At 34.8% G+C, this 20,177-nt stretch overlaps 3 protein-coding genes across 3 annotated transcripts in view; 2 read left to right on the forward strand and 1 right to left on the reverse strand.

Moving 5' to 3' along the window:
• Positions 1-6,203, forward strand: part of LOTGIDRAFT_156562 (hypothetical protein) — a gene marked incomplete at both ends in the record, with an annotated part of 11,115 nt that extends 4,912 nt beyond the window's left edge. The window contains 7 exons of the mRNA XM_009047193.1: positions 50-202; positions 961-1,141; positions 3,271-3,462; positions 3,579-3,847; positions 4,698-4,826; positions 5,592-5,690; positions 6,085-6,203. Of these exons, the coding sequence (XP_009045441.1) occupies positions 50-202; positions 961-1,141; positions 3,271-3,462; positions 3,579-3,847; positions 4,698-4,826; positions 5,592-5,690; positions 6,085-6,203 (1,142 nt within the window). The remainder of the gene's footprint in view (positions 1-49; positions 203-960; positions 1,142-3,270; positions 3,463-3,578; positions 3,848-4,697; positions 4,827-5,591; positions 5,691-6,084) is intronic.
• A 4,631-nt stretch (positions 6,204-10,834) lies between these two features.
• Positions 10,835-11,647, forward strand: LOTGIDRAFT_75885 (hypothetical protein; the record flags this gene model as incomplete). Its single annotated transcript, XM_009047194.1, has 1 exon — positions 10,835-11,647. A coding segment is annotated over one exon (813 nt), but the record flags the coding sequence as incomplete, so codon positions are not given.
• A 3,432-nt stretch (positions 11,648-15,079) lies between these two features.
• On the reverse strand, positions 15,080-15,979 carry LOTGIDRAFT_110541 (hypothetical protein; the record flags this gene model as incomplete). Its single annotated transcript, XM_009047195.1, has 1 exon — positions 15,080-15,979. A coding segment is annotated over one exon (900 nt), but the record flags the coding sequence as incomplete, so codon positions are not given.
• Positions 15,980-20,177: the final 4,198 nt, after the last annotated feature.

Below are 20,177 nucleotides of genomic sequence, written 5' to 3' on the forward strand. Positions count from 1 at the left end.
ACTGTATTTATGATATATTAACGCCTTAATATCTAGTTCTATTTTGTAGGGTATTCAGGCACAATGTGTGAAAGTTTAATTGATCCATGTTCAACATTAGAGTGTCCCTCACCGTCTACCTGTTGGAATCCAGACTACCCTTTCATACAACCAACCTGTGTGTGTCCAGACTACAAAGTTAGATCAGATTCTGGCTGTAAAGGTAGGCTGCCCCAATATAATTAGTTTTACACGCCCACGCGACGGGTAAGTGTCGCCACTTTCTGTCCGTTAAAGCTTGCTTTACTTACAGACTACAGTTCTTGTCGGATTTTTCAATTTTGGTTTGTAAGTTTGTGATAATGCAAGGATGCCCTTCGATTTTCATCATCAGATAGGCCTACATTTAATTTCAGCATATCAGCAACTTCAGGATTGTCCTCGCGCTCATTTTTTAGACCGTGGGTACTCAACCTTTTCTTTTTTTTAACCCCTCAAGGATCCTTGATCAATTGAAATATCCTCCTTCTCCCTATAAATCCTTACTATTACCTCCCTTCCCCCTTTTCTTTTTCGTGTCGGAGAATATAGCCTGTCCAAAAAGAACAAATTGAATTATAATTGTACAAACATTTTATGCTAGATCACAAAGCGAGCCATTACCCCCAGAAAATGTCAAAATTACCTCAAGCTTGAAAACCCCTGCTTTAGATAAAATTGCTTTTGCATTGATAGATGTATTGATTTATGTGATTATTGGATACAATGTTTGGGTCTTGTGTGATTGCCCGAAAATGCCAGACATGATCTCATATTCATTCAAAGCAATGCCTTTCTAAAAGCACTTGATTTTCAAAAAGTGAGGTAAAATCATGCATGATGATTCATTGGTATAGCCAGCCCCCGTATAACATGTCCAATAGAATCTCATCTTGAAAGCTTTCTGACGATTGAAAATTTAATCATGTGTATTTTTTGTAGAGCTATCTTATGATTTTGACCTGTTCATAAACAGTGAACTACAGAATACTCAAGTGAATCTGCCAGAATCGGAATATATTTATATCGATATGACAAAAGGATTAACAATTATTCTGTGGGTGGCCTGTTTAGATGTAAATATACACAAAGAAATCTTCTATCTTCGGGGTGTGAATGGAGAGTAAGTATAAACTACTACGGATTAGTCTTTCTGTTTTCAGTTTATTATTTGTCAGAGTGAAGATGTATTTATTACAAATAAGTATAATACTATTCTTCCAATACAGGGGATTCACCCCAAGTAATAATTATTATCCATATTACACATACTTGAATACGGTCGGAACTATTTTTTCCCAAATGACGCTATTTTTGTTGCTTTCTCGTATTCCCGGTGACCAAGTTACCATGCACCTTCTCGCTTAGCTCATTCCAAGCTGCACTACTAGATTCCAGTAACATAGATGATAACGAATTACCATTAAACCATATTTCAAAATACGTTCAAACAACCATGAGCTATGATTTCTACAAGCACTTCCGTTTTTACCTATTTTGGGGATGAATAAAGAATTAGTAATGCGAATTTTATCGGCCGAATTTTTCCGTCATTCATGTCATGTGATCAGTACAAAATGACGGATCGACGAAGAAAGGACCTTGTCGCCGCTGTCAGTACAGTGGTGTAACCTATTTTCGTTGATATAAGGATTCAACACCGAATTTCGTCAAAGTTAAAAAACGAATTTTTTTTTTATGTCTTAGATGTTTCCTCAGATATTCTACAAAATAATTAAAATTGGTTTATTTCGATTTTCTTTATGAATCCTTTACTTTGACCCATATTCAACCAACTCGGCAACGGCGGCGTCACCTATTTTCAGGTACAATGTTTGATCTATAAATAAGTCTAGAAAAAGACGTTGTATGGATACTGGGTGGTATAATTAACTTCTCTTAGTATTTATCTTTAATATCAATTCATTATAACTAGTGACAATTCCGTCAAAGAACTACGCTTTTAATAAAAAAAAATAGTGACTGACAAAATAAGATACGTAGCGTGATTTATTGCTAAAAGTTACTGAAACAACATAAGAATATGGCCTACTTTGTGTTCCATAGAAAATTTTCTGCTGACACGGAATCCGCTAGTTGATCACGTGACTTCATTCGTTGGACTACATTCTAGCAGAGGACACTTGGAATTCCGATTACGGCTTGGGATTATAAAGAAATTCGGCCGATAAAAAATGGTGACGTTTGGTAATATAACTGAAATCCGCCATTTTGTATTTGTCAAAGTATACATTAATACATTTTACCTTGCTTGAAACTTCTGAATTCATTCTACTAGCTGACATTGTACAGATAACCCATGTTTATCAAAACAAGCAAATGCGGAGGTCACGTGAGGTCGCACATGTAAATTATTAATCCTTTCCGGAAATCCACGAAAAATAGGTTACCACGAAATTAGGTTACTTGACTGTACTATCTATTTGTGTCAACACATAAACATGACGTCTGATTGTTTGAAAGATATCGATTGGCCGACAGAATACGCCCGATACGGGCAGACGAGCGAATTTGCCAGCAAATTTAATCGCCGGCGTACATAATCGGCCGAAAATATCTAACATTCATTTATAGTTTCCCCGTCGACGCGAGCACGGGCACGCGAGCGAATTTTTTGCGCGATTTAAAAATTTGCTACGATCGAGCGAAAAAAAATCGCTCGTGATCCCTGTGTAAGATATTTTGGGCCGCTTATGTCTCCGCCATTGTGTACCAATCACTTGGTCGACCGCAAAATTCCAACGAAAATAAGCGCTCTAAAATATCTCTTCATGTGCCCCTTCATAATCGATTTTAATAGTCGTGAAATCGTGCGAAATAATACGCTCGTCAGCCCCTAGCATTACAGGTTGACCTTTGTATACTAGGAAATTCCTTATGATGTCATCGTATGTCCGTAACATAATATCTATAACTCTATGGTAATATAACGTTCCAGGGGAATCCCACTTAGGATTACATGAACAATAACAATAAACAAAATAGTATGTAATAAAAGTCAAACCGCACGTTCAATGAAATGAATGGAGTTTTACGTCCTACTTTTCTATAGGTTCTCAATATTGCACTCGAGGCTTTGTGCAGTGATATCACTCGTTTGGTATGCACATTCGTGGTATCACTACGCCAATTCCCTCGTACAGTATAGTACACTGTCCGCTATTAAAATCCTAAAGCTATCCTACCTTCTATGTCCACTACTATATATTATAACATTATTCTTTATTTCAGAAAGGTTGTAACTTTGACTTCGACATATTTCAATGTTCAATCTTCTCCGAGTTTAGATTTGAACGATTTTCGTTTAGACAATAAGCAATGGAATCATATTGCTATCGCAGTCTCATCCACTGGTAGAGTAGAGATTATTGTAAATTACAGGGAACTGGAAGAACACGACATTGCATTGGGTCAAAGTCATGGGTAAGTATTATTTCACGGTATTTTAGCTAGCTTTGACACTTCAATTACAAAAGGGTACCTAAGGATATCGGGTCATCATAATGAAACGTGATAAATTTATCTTGTTTGTTTTGTAGGTACGTGAGAATTGGGCATGACTTTGTTGGTTATATTTCTCGACTGAGATTATGGAATCGTTTTTTGTTTCACTCAGAAATAACCTCAACTATTAACGACCCTGATGACATATCGAATACTGATTTAATATTTAACTGGAAAGACATTCCAAGCAGTAGATACCAAACTAGGATTTTTCCCAGCAGATTACAGGATACAAGCAAGCCAATCTATCTGTGTGAAAATAGAGTTTATCATGAAGCATGTGAGATAAAGATTATTAAGATGAGTAAGTTGTAAATATTTTGAACTATGAATAGAAATATTAATATAGAACTTGTATAGTAAAGCAAAATGATATGTGCAGGACGATTCTAAACATGAATATGAGCAATCGAAATATAAGGTGATAATGATCACAGTATAAATCTGGTCTGTTTATATAATTACTATTTATTGTTCCACAAAATGAAATAGACTGCTTTATGTTTATGGTTTGAATCATCCTGGCAGTTCCCTGTCTTATGACAGCCGGCCAATGTATGGAAATAAAATTTGATGGCAAAGTCTTGTTACAAGCAAGCAACCGTGTCTATAATGTTTATCTGGGGTCACTGGTGAGAGTTAGTGGGGTTGAGCACACCATAACTTCCCCGTTGCTATGGTAACAACGTATTACATAATCGGGCATAAACAAGGATCTTTGCGTGTAAAATTATCTTTCTGTAAGTAATATGAAGTTTTATTGTTGGAAAAAAAGACTTTAAATTATGTTGCCATGGTAACCACCTGTACCAAATTGGTTATATATGGTTATATAACCCTCACCTGTGACCCCAAAATAAACATTATAGGCATGGTAGCTTGCTTGTAACAAGACCTTTGCCAACAAATATTTTTCTGAAAGGTTGAAAGGTTTAGCTTATTTGGCCGGCCGACTATATCTTGGCTTGACTCGACTGAGTATCCACACAATGTTATCGTTCGTTATTGTTCTTTGATTTGCCAACATATTCTAGCTCTTTAGAATCATAATAAGCCGATGAAACTGATTGAGCCATCATGTTCAGAATCTATGGCTTTCTTGGGGTCGTTGTAGAGATTGATTACTGATGGTATTTGCACATGCTTTGTTTTAGATAAAACAGAATTGGATTTTTGTCCAGAAAGAGAATTTGAAGTGTTTGAAATACCAATAGATGAACGGTCTGTTGATATAACCCCAATTATCACAGAATATCCAAATATATTGAAAGTACCAGGAACACGTAAGCTCTTTTAATTATTTGTATAATCTATCATGAATAATAAACGTAACTTAAATAAAAACATTACATCAACAAAATAAAACTCCTATCAAAACTAGGAATGAATCAAGTGTCGTAATCGTCCGTTGCTTTGTCTGGCCACTCTCTTAACATATAGGTATTCAAAAAGACAGCTTTATTCTAAGCGATGCATTATTGAATAAAAAAAATTCGGACTCGAGGTGTTTTGTAAATTAAGAATAAAAATGTGCTACGGATTTAACAACCAGATTACTTTGATCAGTGGCTCAACCAGATGAGTGGGGGGCCCTTCCCTGGGAATTTTATTTAAACATATATGCTCTCCCACACTCCGAGACCACTCTGTAAGTCAATTTAATGCTTGTTAATATTACATTTTCCCGGGATTGGGCCCACATAGGGTTTGGGACCCATGGTCCCTATTGTAGTCACTGATTTTGATCAGTTTCTCGAACATACACTATCATGCCAGTTTATATGATAAAAGATTATTTCATGTTTACATGTTGCCTTTTATTCGATATGCTCTAGATGAGGATTATTCAGTTATAGAGGCAATATTTTAACATCCAAACATCTTGAGCAAGGAAACCTCTCTCCTGAAGTCTTTATTAAAAAAGTTTTATGGCTGACATCACGAAATTACTCAGAAATATGGCACATCTGTTTCATTGAACTACATGTTTTTTTTTAATTTTTTCAATTTATATTTTATATTTTTGTTAATGTTTCTGAATATTATAGATGAAGGTAAATTTCCATTAGGAACGCATGATCTTGTAATTTTGTTCGAAGAAGAGGCTGATGAACATTTTATTTGCATTATAAGAATTGTTGTAACACGTAAGTAGACATAATACTTTGATTCGGAGATCAAATTTTTATTTTACTCTCGAAAATATTTCTCCAGTTGTTTCCTGGATAAAATGTATTTTGTTTTCGTGTTTTGTTGGTTTTACCAACCAGAGGGAGTAACTTGTACCAAACTTGTAGGACGCTAGTTCATTTTTCATTCATCTCTTCCCATGTTAAATCACGAAACTCAAATTTCCGTCAGAAATATTGTTAAAAACTTTTCAATATATAGCATGAAAGCCTATGACCAATACTTAGTTTCTGGACAAAAATTCAATATAATGACTTTTGAAATTTTCGAAGAAGTCAAACTTAAAGTTAATATCTAACTAAATATCTTTAAGAAATAAAAACAAATTCAGACATCGAATTCTATTTCTAGACCAAACATTAGTCATAATTAGGCATGCGAAAATGGAGGGCGAACGAGAATTTCCAACATTAGCGGCCATATGCTGCAATGTCGTTACTACACCAAGCAAATGTCTCAAGCGGATTTGACAACAAAAATTTGTTTAAAGAAATAAATTTATAAATATGATATTTGGTGTATTTTGGTGAAGATGGTTTGAAGTCTGTGGAAAGCGTTGCGATGAAAAACACAACTTATTTTAAAGGGACAGGTGCGCCATCTCGATGTAGGCCTATTCGTTCACCAATATATCGTGCCATTATTAGTTCTCTTTCACGCCCTCGGAAAGACAACCGATCAAAGGGTGAGGACAATGTAGTCCAATAATGTAATAAAAAGGTAAATAGTATGTAGTAAAAGGTCGAATATATAAAAAAAAGAATCCAACATGGACGCTCATAGCAACAGAGAACTGATTTTGTTGGCTCAATGGAATTTAACAGTGTCAGATTGTCACTACTTAGCTAAAAGTACACCGATTCTTCCATTTAGTCCTTATTCTCCTATCTTAAGCCTTATTTTATAAATTGTACCTTAGTCTCAGAAACGGGAATTTTTTAGCCAAGCCAATCAGTTATATTGTTCACAGCTCACCGTCGAGCCTTCAAATCCATGTGTGTCCAGAATTATCCGCGTTTGAATGTTAAGATGACGACTCGTATATGATATATAGAAAAGGCATATATAGAAATAGTGAGTAAAATATTGGAATATCGCCGGCCATTCTAGTCTCCGTTATCCGTTTTGGGTTTATCAATATACTGAATACTATTACATACTAATACTAGTTTCTAAGATATAAAGCATGTTGATTTCCTGTGAGGGACAAACTATAACGCATAGTAACAATATTCATTGTAACCTAACCTCTGAAATCAAACATTCGGATTTATAGACAAGTCCTTTTTTCCAATAATAGTGATCTTTTATTTGTTAACCATGTCATTATATTACCTAAATATAACGTATATTGCTGTAAACTAAATATAACGTATATAGCTGTAAACTAAACATAACGTATATAGCTGTAAACTAATTATAACCTATATAGCTGTAAACTAAATATAACCTATATAGCTGTAAACTAAATATAACCTATATAGCTGTAAACTAAACATAACGTATATAGCTGTAAACTAAATATAACCTATATAGCTGTAAACTAAATATAACCTGTATAGCTGTAAACTAAATATAACGTATATAGCTGTAAACTAAATATAACCTATATAGCTGTAAACTAAATATAACCTGTATAGCTGTAAACTAAATATAACGTATATAGCTGTAAACTAAATATAACGTATATAGGTGTAAACTGAATATAACCTATATAGCTGTAAACTAAACATAACCTGTATAGCTGTAAACTAAATATAACCTATATAGCTGTAAACTAAATATAACCTATATAGCTGTAAACTAGATATAACCTATATAGCTGTAAACTAAATATAACCTATATAGCTGTAAACTAAATATAACGTATATAGCTGTAAACTGAATATAACCTATATAGCTGTAAACTAAATATAACCTATATAGCTGTAAACTAAATATAACCTATATAGCTGTAAACTAATTATAACCTATATAGCTGTCAACTAAATATAACCTATATAGCTGTAAACTAAATATAACCTATATAGCTGTAAACTAATTATAACCGATATAGTTGTAAACTAAATATAACCTATATAGTTGTAAACTAAATATAACCTATATAGTTGTAAACTAGATAATACCAGGCCTACTAAGGCTAAATATTGTTTTTTGAAAACAAAATAATAACTTGCTAATGCAAACAAGTGGAAATATTTACTTTTGTGCCCTTTTACGCCCGTACTAGAGTAATTTCGTGTTCACAAATTGTAGGCTTAAAAGCACCGGTGTTGAATCGATAAGGTCTCTTTGTCACGCTCGGAGCTGTTCTTGTTCTTGTCAGTTATAAACTTGGTTTTTTTTCTGTTACAGATAAAAACTGCTCTACATCTCTCGTGAGAGAAACAATGACACAAGGAAACTCAAATTTCCGTCAGAAATATTGTTAAAAACTTGTTCAGCAGACAGCAATGGTATGACAAATTTATGTCGAGAAGTAGATTTCCTTCCATCAATCCCTACTCCTAAAATGTACACGTGTGGTAAACTTGGTTCGTATAACGGACTAGATTGGAGGACACCCACTACCAGTCCACCTTGTGGAGGTAAGCTTCGTTTTAAAGATTTCCCTATTGTCTGTCTGGGGCATGTTTCTGTACCTGGTGTCAAGAGCTGGAAACACAGTACTGAAAAGATATTGTGGTCATTTATCTGTCCAAGCAATCGATAATTCGGGAAACATTGTAACATTTATTGACGGTCATTTCTTAAATATTCACCAAACCTATTTCCTTTTATGAGCTCGCCATTAGGCTCTTAAACGAAATCTATCCCACCCACAGCTACCTCACAAACGCACACACACCAACTAATCATCTTCTTTAACTGAATGTTTGGGTGTATTGTAGAGAAAGCCATTGTAAAGACGACTATAAAATCGGTAATTGTGCTTCGTGTTAATTGGAAAGATTGTTTAGAAAAAGCCCAATTCGTAAAAGAAAAAATCGAACAGAAAATAAAAGGTAAATTACCAAGAGAGAATTGTTTCACGTTTTCATTTTCATTTAGCTTAAAGGGACAGATGCGCTATTTTCGGAAATTGTGCTAACTTAGGCCTATCACTTTTCATTTTCACCGTGTACGTGGCATGCAATCTTGATTATCAGGTAAGACGTAAACAGACCTAGAAAACATGGTTCAAATTGAGTTGTCGTCCCTATCATAGATTCTTAGATCCACCCATTCAAAACTACGTTTGTCTGTCCAGCATCTATTAAGTTCCAATCTGTTTTTTCGTTATCTTCCGCTCAGAACTAGATGTGGAATGGACTGGACTATGCACTGATGTCAATTGTAGTAATGTTGAAGTAAAAAGTATATGTGATGATGTCGATAACGAAATAATAGTGGTTATTGAAGCTCGTCAATTACCGTAAGTATAGAAATTGTGATTATCTTCGAAACCCCCCTATGGGTGTGGGACTAGGGTGTCAGGGATGTGGCCAACTGGTGTAGGAGAAGACTTCATTTTGAGTTCATCATCACATGGTGAAAATGGAGATGAAACAAATTTTCGGGTGTGAAAGGTCCACGTGATTGCTTCAGGGGGTGAAGGCTAAAATAGGTTGGGAACCACTGTTCTAAACGTAGAAAATAAATACCAGATTGGCCGTATTAGCTATATGAACTTTCCGAAAGAGATTATGGTTTGGCATCGCGTGTTACAGATGAGTCAACTTGTCCTGATCGCTGGCGATATCCACTAAAGCTACCCTGTCGAAGAAACACTTTACCGTATCAATGTGTTGTTATTTGATGAGAACTTTATTTTTCATTTTCATATCGTGTTTTTACTATTGTTGTAGATCAAAACTGACTGGAGATTATGAATTAAGTCCATTGGAATTCTTTAAATTCTTGATTTTGGATTCTGGTGACTTCAATTTTCTGGTATGGTATAGTTTGGTCGACTCCTATGTTTTTTTTTTGTTTTTTTTCATAAATTAAGACAACCAGCGCCTTGCAGTGGCTCAGTGAATTTGACTTGACGCTTGTTCCCTAAGAGTCTAGGGTTCAATCCCGGCATCATTCGAGATATTTCAATTTACCGAAAATATGGACAACCAAGACAGCAGGGTCAATTCTGATTGGACAATATTTAGCTATGAATACGTAATTTCTCTCACTTGTGTTACCACGGATATAGGAAGTATAACGAATGGGGGCGTGATTTGGACACGATGGTCGGAGAGGCTGGGATTTACCCAAGGCTTAACTTAAGGTTAAAGCTTGTTCAAAGATATGGTTTTCGCGTATGAAATGAAAGAGCTCTTCGTTGCGCATTCTCTCAACACAAAGTGGCCGGGAAAAAGAATAACACGGGGGCTTAAATGGACCAAAAACAATCAATACCATAGTGGCTCCAAGGGGTTAAAAATGTCAAATGTTCCTCAGCACAAAAAGTAATTGAAGAATAAATTACTAGGTTAAGAGGAGTAACCAGAATTTACATAACGAAGACTTATGCTACACTGACACTTGCACGAGTTATGTCTCCGCAACGCCGTGTAGAGGTCGTGGCAAGTCGTGTCGGCGCTTTATAGCGGTGGGAAAGAATGTTTGCAATTAAAGTTCATAATAGTAATACTCCCTCTATTGACCTTAATGTAAACATATCACTGAGTGTTTTTGTGAAACTGCCACAAAAATGAATTATTTTAGATGATAAATTTGTTGAAATTTAATGAATTGCCTCACAAAAAAACGATTGGAGTTAACACTATAGACTGATTTTGAAGTCTTTATTCTAGACTTTAGATGGAATAGCACAACTGGCTTCTGTCAACATCCTTCCGATAAATGGGGATTGCAAGTTTGGTGCAACGAATATCAATAATGTCTGTGGTAAGTTTACACTTTCATTTTAATTTCCATATCTTTATCCCTATTTACCCATATCTATATCACTTTACACCCATATCTGTATCACTTTACACCCATATCTGTATTACTTTACACCCATATCTTTATCACTATACACCCATATCTATATGACTTTAAACCCGAATATCACTTAACACCCATATCTGTATCCCTTTACAGTACACCCATATCAGTATCACTATACACCCATATCTGTATCACTTTACACCCCTATCTGTATTACTTTACACTCATATCTGTATCACTTTACACTCATATCTGTATCACTTTACACCCATATTTGTATCACTTTACACCCATATCTGTATTACTTTACACTCATATCTTTATCACTTTACACCCATATTTGTATCACTTTACACCCATATCTGTATTACTTTACACTCATATTTGTATCACTTTACACCCAAATCTGTTTCACTTTACACTCATATCTGTATCACTTTACACTCATATCTGTATCACTTTACACTCATATCTGTATCATTTTACACCTATATTTGTATCACTTTACTTACACCTATATCTGTATCACTTTACTTACACCCATATCTGTATCACTTTACACTCATATCTGTATCACTTTACACTCATATCTGTATTACTTTACACCCATATATGTATCACTTTACACCCCTATATGTACTGTATCATTTTACACCCATATCTGTATCACTTTACTTACACCCATATCTGTATCACTTTACACTCATATCACTTAACACACATTTCTGTATCACTTTACACCCATAGCTGTATCACTTTACACTCATATCTGTATTACTTTACACCCATATCTTTATCACTTTACACCCATATCAGTATCACTTTACACTCCTATCTGTACTGTATCATTTTACATCCATATCTGTATCACTTTACACCCAAATCTGTATTACTTTACACTCATATCTGTATCACTTTACACCCATATCTGTATCACTTAAAACCCATATCTGTATCACTTTACACCCATATCTGTATCACTTTACACCCATATCTGTATTAATTTACACCCATATCTATATGACTTTAAACCCACATATCACTTAACACCCATATCAGTATCACTTTACACCCATATCAGTATCACTTTACACCCATATCAGTATCACTTTACACCCATATCAGTATCATTTTACACCCCTATCTGTACTGTATAATTTTATACCCATATCTGTATCACTTTACACTCAAATCTGTATTACTTTACACTCATATCTGTATCACATTACACTCATATCTGTATCACTTTACTTACACCCATATCTGTATCACTTTACACCTATATTTATATCACTTTACTTACACCCATATCTGTATCACTTTACACTCATATCACTTAACACACATTTCTGTATCACTTTACACCCATATCTGTATCACTTTACACTCATATCTGTATCACTTTACACCCATATCTGTATTACTTTACAACCATATCTATATGACTTTAAACCCACATATCACTTAACACCCATATCAGTATCACTTTACTCCCATATCTGTATCACTTTACTCCCATATCTGTATCACTTTACACCCATATCAGTATTACTTTACACCCATATCAGTATCACTTTACACAAATCATTATCTTGTACAAAAAAATTGTAATTTGTTATAGTAATAATGATCCATTGCTCTCTTGTGTTAGGAATTGCCTTACTATATCTTTCCCACGTAATCAAATTGTGTACCTATTCCTACTCGATATTTTATTTACATTACAGTTACCTGTGGCCCGGGTTCAGTTTATAACCCCTCGACTAAGAAATGTGATGTTTGTGATTATGGATTCTACCAAGATAATTCCGACCAGACAAGCTGTAATAGTTGTACTGGGAATAATCAAACTACATTGGCAATGGCGTCTACAAGTGAGGACCAGTGTATCGGTAAGTTGGGTGAATAATAGATCTGAATGTCAATACAAAATAAGGAGTGTGGGATGAGGTGAGCGTTTTGAAACTGATGTAATTTTCTGTAATACCCAGCGATTCGAAACTACAAAATACTTGGATATCTCCAGACTACGTGTTGAGCGTACTGCTGCATTTTTTAAAAGCATACTCTTCATGCTTTGCTTTCTCCACAGAAAAATGCTCAGCTGGAAGCTATTATGATAGTTCAAGTGGTTCATGTTTGGAATGTCCAAAAGATTTTTATCAACCCGAAGAAGGAAAAGATTGGTGTTTACCATGTCCTTTAATTAAGATAACTAAAGGCAAAGGAACCACAGAGGTATCTGGTTGTGTTGGTATGTATTTCATGGTGTCGTTGGCAAATGAAATAGTCCTATACTTGCCAGTCTTATTTGTTCATACCACAAATAAGATACCGAATCAAGTCTCATAAATACCATTCGATATGGTTGAATCGCGATGGGTGTAAAATTCCGAATTCTCGAACTCCCCGACTTGTCCGAATTGGGTTAGAAAAGACATAACAATCGAGAATAAAGTTTCGCTCAAGAGGCTCAAGAATATTTTACAGAATATTTTAAAACATATTTTATTATCATAACAACTATGTTTCTTCATGTACATTAGTTTTAGTACTCTTATTCATACTAACACTAACAATCAATTGATATCATTTTATTATTAAATTACAATAATTATTTATTTGTGGTCGGTGACAAAATAGCTCACCATGCCCGTGGTTTTGAGACAAATATGGTTTCTTATTAATATCAGAAGTTCCAGCCTAGTTCAATCAATTCCCATAACCAGGCAACATCCCAAACACTGCTTTGTAAATTTTGTAGCTTCCAGCTAGTCAATAGTCACTTACTACACGCTTTGAGTTAGGCCTTAAGGTTCCATTAACGTCAGTCGGCTTTGCTAAATACTAAAGAGAAAATATTTTTTAGTCTATTCATTCCCTACGACCACAATCCAATCCCATTCCCCTAGACTGCCAACAGACTTAGTGAATCTGTGTTACATTCCGGTTTACACCAGATGTTGTAAAACCCCCATTTTCAGAATGTATAGATTTCTTCCTGCTCAATCCTATTAAATTAGATTTGGATATCGATGACACTTTTCAATGTCGACGGTGATAATATACTAATTAATAATTTGATTTGTCAATTGATTGTCAAAATAATAATGATTTAGCTAAGTAAAATCACTATACACGAAACACGTTGTAATTTCCAAATTTATGCACAGCCTTTGACGGGATTAATTCTCGAATTTTACACCCACCGGTTGAATCGCTTTGCGTGGTACTAAATGATAGCACTTATCGAGACAGAATATAATTATACAGTTATCACATTTCAGACTTCATGTATTTTTTTTAGGTCAATGGCGTCTCACTACTATCGTACCACATTCTGCTTGCTTTCTGGACTCTGTAATTTCGCATGATTCTCATAAAATTAAATATATGTCCCATTTACTTCAGAAAATACTTGCACTGATGGATATGAAGTCCCGGTTACTGATGGACTACCTTGTGATATCTGCAACCAGAATTATTATCGCAATGCCTCTTTAGATGAATTGTGTACGCTGTGTCCTGGGGATAAGATAGCATTACGAAAGGGTGCTACTTCTGCAGAGGAATGCCGATATCGTAAGTAATAACTGGCGTGGTGGCTTCAAATTGGCTGGAGGGCAGAAATCGTTTTAGCGTCCATTAAACATCTGCGCCCTTTGTACAATCCGATATTTGAAATAAAACATTTAAAGAGGTATTCCGCTTTTTTGTAAAAGGTTTTGATCATAAAAAACGTTGTAAATTAAACTTGAAAATATTTGTTGAATTTGTTTTAAAGGGTTAATTAAAACTGAGAGTAACAATTGTTAATTAAGCAGTTTGACCTAGTTTTGGCTTTATAATGGCTCTATATTATTAATTGGAACCTTTAGAATATGTAGGAAACATAATTTCTCTACAATTAGGCGTTTATTTTACTCAAAGGAATAAAGAAAAGGACACCATCATAACTTATCTGCGTATGCTCACATTTTGAAGACGGGAACGAAAATTAGGATTCAACAATGCATTGAATATCTAGAATAATAGAGGGGCACTGTAGTGCCAATTGGGGATTTTTTCTGACAAGTGTTAAAAAAGGGCTTTTGGCGCCCCTTGAAGAATTAATTTTCCGTCGCTGGTGGAATGTAGTACTGTACTTTCTTTCCAAAACAAAAATAGTACACACATTCTGGACTGTTTTACTCTTGTGTCGAACTCTTAACAGTATTAAAAGTCTATTTTATTACTAACTTATTATCTGGTATGAATATATCTCTGATTGCAGCTCCTTGTCAGAGTGGTAACTATCTCGATGTAGACAAAAGCTTATGTGTTCCATGTACCGATGAGGAATATCAAGATGAAAAATGGCAGACCGAATGTAAGAAGTGCGAACCTTCGACGAAAGCATTGGCTATCGGTTCTACTAACAAAACGGATTGTCAACGTAAGTTTTTATGCTCAATTGTAGGTCATCAATCTGATTATTATATAGGTCATCAGTCTGATTATTATGTAGGTCATCAATCTGATTATTATATAGGTCATCAGTCTGATTATTATGTAGGTCATCAATCTGATTATTATATAGGTCATCAATCTGATTATTATGTAGGTCATCAATCTGATTATTATATAGGTCATCAGTCTGATTATTATGTAGGTCACCAGTTTGTTCATTATGTAGGTCATTAATCTGATTATTATGTAGGTCATCAATCTGATTACTATGTAGGTCATCAGTCTTATTGATTTGTGGGTCATCCATCTGATTATTATATAGGTCATTAATCTGATTGCTATGTAGGTCATTAGTCTGATCATTATATAGGTCATTAATCTGATTATTATGTAAGCCATCAAACTGATTATTATGTAGGTCATCAATCTGTTTATTATGTAGGTCATCCATCTGATCATTATATAGGTCATTAATCTGATTATTATGTAGGTCATCAGTCTGTTTATTATGTAGGTCATCCATCTGATCATTATATAGGTCATTAATCTGATTATTATATAGGTCATTATTCTGATTATTATGTAGGTCATCAGTCTGATTATAATGTTGGTCATCAATCTGATTATTGTGTAGGTCATCAGTCTGATTATTGTGTAGGTCATTAATCTGATTATTATATAAGTCATCACTCTGATTATTATGTTGGTCATCAATCTGATTATTGTGTAGGTCATCAGTCTGATAATTGTGAAGGCCATCAATCTTAATATTATATAGGTCATCACTCTGATTATTATGTAGGTCATCAGTCTGATTATTATTTAGATCATTAATCTGATTATTATGTAGGTCATTAATCTGATTTTTATGTAGGTCGTGAGTCTGATTATTATGTAGGTCGTGAGTCTGATTATTATGTAGGTCATTAATCTGATTAGTATGTAGAGCATATATATGATTATTATGATTATTTTTTTTAATTCAAAGGGGGCCGCAGTGGCTCAGCGAGTTAGTAGCTTTCTCGCTAACCTGAAGGTACAGGATTCATTCATTCCGGGCATGGAAGAGGCGTGTTGTCGTTTAGATTGGTACAGGCTGTGCACGTTAAAGATCCCTCGACAGTTGGAAATAGAAAAAGGGCAGGGAGCCGCCCCCTCTCCCCTCGCAGCCCCAAAAGCAAAAAATCGGGCACAAAATCTCATAACTAGTTAAAATATTTAATTTGGTAATCAGTCTTTACAATGTCGGTCAAGGTCATGAAAACAATTGGCTGATGCAGTTTAATTTCAGCTTATTGTGAAGATGGTTATGAAATGAAGGAAGACTGTGTTCCATGTAAACGAGGATTTTACAAGACAAATGATGTCGATGTGTTTTCCAACTGTACTGCTTGTCCGCTTTCTTTAACTACAGACGATGAAGCCAGTACTAGTCGTGATGACTGTAATATTAGTAAGTAATATCATATTAAACTACAGTAGAGAATGACAGTACTAGTCGTGATGACTGTAATATAAGTAAGTAATGTTATCTTAAACTATAGTAGAGAATGGCAGTACTATTCCTGATGACTGTAATATCAGTAAGTAATATTATATAAAACTACAGACGGTGAAGCCAGTACTAGCTCTGATGTCTGCAAACTTAGTAAGTAATATTATATAAAACTACAGTAGAGAATGACAGTACTAGTCGTGATGACTGTAATATTAGTAGGCAATATTATATAAAACTACAGTAGAGAATGACAGTACTAGTCGTGATGACTGTAATATAAGTAAGTAATGTTATCATAAACTACAGTAGAGAATGGCAGTACTAGTCGTGATGACTGTAATATCAGTAAGTATTGTTATCTTAAACTACAGTAGAGAATGGCAGTACTAGTCGTGATGACTGTAATATTAGTAAGTAATGTTATATAAAACTACAGTAGAGAATGACAGTACTAGTCGTGATGACTGTAATATTAGTAAGTAATGTTATATAAAACTACAGTAGAGAATGACAGTACTAGTCGTGATGACTGTAATATAAGTAAGTAATGTTATCATAAACTACAGTAGAGAATGGCAGTACTAGTCGTGATGACTGTAATATTAGTAAGTAATGTTATATAAAACTACAGTAGAGAATGACAGTACTAGTCGTGATGACTGTAATATTAGTAAGTAATGTTATATAAAACTACAGTAGAGAATGACAGTACTAGTCGTGATGACTGTAATATTAGTAAGTAATGTTATATTAAACTACAGTAGAGAATGACAGTACTAGTCGTGATGACTGTAATATTAGTAAGTAATGTTATATAAAACTACAGTAGAGAATGACAGTACTAGTCGTGATGACTGTAATATTAGTAAGTAATGTTATATAAAACTACAGTAGAGAATGACAGTACTAGTCGTGATGACTGTAATATCAGTAAGCAATGTTATATAAAACTACAGTAGAGAATGACAGTACTAGTCGTGATGACTGTAATATTAGTAAGTAATGTTATATAAAACTACAGTAGAGAATGACAGTACTAGTCGTGATGACTGTAATATTAGTAAGTAATGTTATATAAAACTACAGTAGAGAATGACAGTACTAGTCGTGATGACTGTAATATCAGTAAGTAATGTTATATAAAACTACAGTAGAGAATGACAGTACTAGTCGTGATGACTGTGATATTAGTCCGATAGGAACATACCAACCATCACGTCATCAAATAGAAGGTATAGATTGTGGAGAGAAAAAAAGTACGGTATCAGAAGGGTCTGACAGTATATCTGACTGTAAGGGTAAGTATAAGGTGTATTATTAGTTGGGAAAGAACGTACATCATCAACTTTGTCTATTGGTAAATAATATAGTTGTCAAAATTAGTATGATGTGCCTTGATAGTAGAGAAAGAAAATACGTTTTGTACTGAAATGATAAGGCTTCGGATTGTAATTAATTTCTACTTTTGTAATAAATTTGGTAATCGGTCTTTGTAATAACAATCATGGTCAAGAAAACATTTGGCTAATGCAGTTTAATTTCAGCTTATTGTGAAGATGGTTATGAAATGATGGAAGACTGTGTTCCATGTAAACGAGGATTTTACAAGACAAATGAGGTCGATGTGTTTTCCAACTGTACTGCTTGTCCGCTTTCTTTAACTACAGACGATGAAGCCAGTACTAGTCGTGATGACTGTAATATCAGTAAGTAATTTTATATAAAACTACAGTAGAGAATGGCGGTTCTAGCCGTGATGACTGTAATATCAGTAAGTAATATTATATAAAACTACAGTAGAGAATGACAGTACTAGTCGTGATGACTGTAATATCAGTAAGTAATATTATATAAAACTACAGTAGAGAATGACGGTACTAGTCCTGATGACTGTAATATCAGTAAGTAATATCATATTAAACTACAGTAGAGAATGACAGTACTAGTCGTGATGACTGTAATATAAGTAAGTAATGTTATCTTAAACTATAGTAGAGAATGGCAGTACTATACCTGATGACTGTAATATCAGTAAGTAATATTATATAAAACTACAGTAGAGAATGACAGTACTAGTCGTGATGACTGTAATATTAGTAGGCAATGTTATATAAAACTACAGTAGAGAATGACAGTACTAGTCGTGATGACTGTAATATTAGTAGGTAATATTATATAAAACTACAGTAGAGAATGACAGTACTAGTCGTGATGACTGTAATATTAGTAAGTAATGTTATATAAAACTACAGTACAGAATGACAGTAGTATTCATGATGATTGTAATATCAGGAAAATTACAATAGGGGATAGATCGATAGTTTAAGCCTCAGTCCCACTGGCAGTTTAGGAACCGGCTATGGTTTGGAATGGGGAAATGTGGAAAAGTTTTGCGATGCCTTGAGATGTAAAGCGGCATGTTAGGCCGATAATCTGCGATGGATCTGTTGAATATGACCAAGATTGGTCGGCGACTGTTGGTGATTTATCGGAAATATTCAGCGTTGTATTGGAGACGAGTTGTGTGTGGGGGCTCCTTTTCCTTCTGGCAGCAACTGCATCTCCCTGGCCCTGTTTCCCTCTTTCATCAGCCTGTAGACCGTCTTACTCCCAAACTTACAAATGTCCATGTACCCCATCGTCCAGGAATCAAGTTGGCTCAAACTCTTCGGCATCTATCCACTTAGAATTCATATGACAGCCTTGCAGCCATGCTTACTCATTCAGTGTACACGACAGCATATCCATGCTAGTGAGAGAAGTGTGTCAGGACATTGTACGGGAATTTCAAGAAGTGCGTTTGATGCTCAACGCCAAGAGTGGTTCGGGAGATGTGGCCTCCATATGTGCAGACCTCTTACTGTTGCTTCGCTTGCACTTCTAGTGGTTTGTTGGGATGCTTGCTCTACAGCAAAGACAAAATGTTTTGAAAATGTTTATAAAATTCACTTATGGTTGAACAACTTCTTAAAAACGTTTGTGTTCACTGGAACCTAAAACCGGTCGCAGATTCAACCGTATAAGAATTTCGCGCGAGCTCCAATGGGACCAATCACGCGGCGTTTCACATTGCAAAATCAACCAATCGACAATCGGTGAAGTGTAACAGATGGTACGGCAATATTTCTCCGTTACTTCGCCGATATCACGGCGAATGGATATCCACAAATTTAAATGCAAGCTTGAAATATTTTCGCTCATGCGAAGCTGTCGCAATCAAGTCAGAAGGTTTGTGATGCCTTGCGATCATCGTAGAAGCACGGCGAACATTCTGTGTATACCATTTCGAAGCATTAAAATTGTTAACTTTTTTCTTTGCCCAATGGGACTGAGGTTTTAAAGAATTTACACTATTAAAAAGCCAAAATTTAGAAACGTAAATGTAAATGATTTAACTTTAAGTAATATGTGTTTCAGTGATATGTGGGAAAGGACAAACAACGACTAAGGAGAAATGTGTTGATTGTGATTTTGATACTTATCAACAATTAGAATTACCTGATAGCTCGACCAAATGTAAAGCATGTCAAGATCAGACAGGCACCAAGCAAACTGGTAGTACGGA

The sequence above is a fragment of the Lottia gigantea genome (genome assembly GCF_000327385.1).
Source record: "Lottia gigantea unplaced genomic scaffold LOTGIsca_11, whole genome shotgun sequence".
Lineage (NCBI taxonomy): Eukaryota > Metazoa > Mollusca > Gastropoda > Lottiidae > Lottia > Lottia gigantea.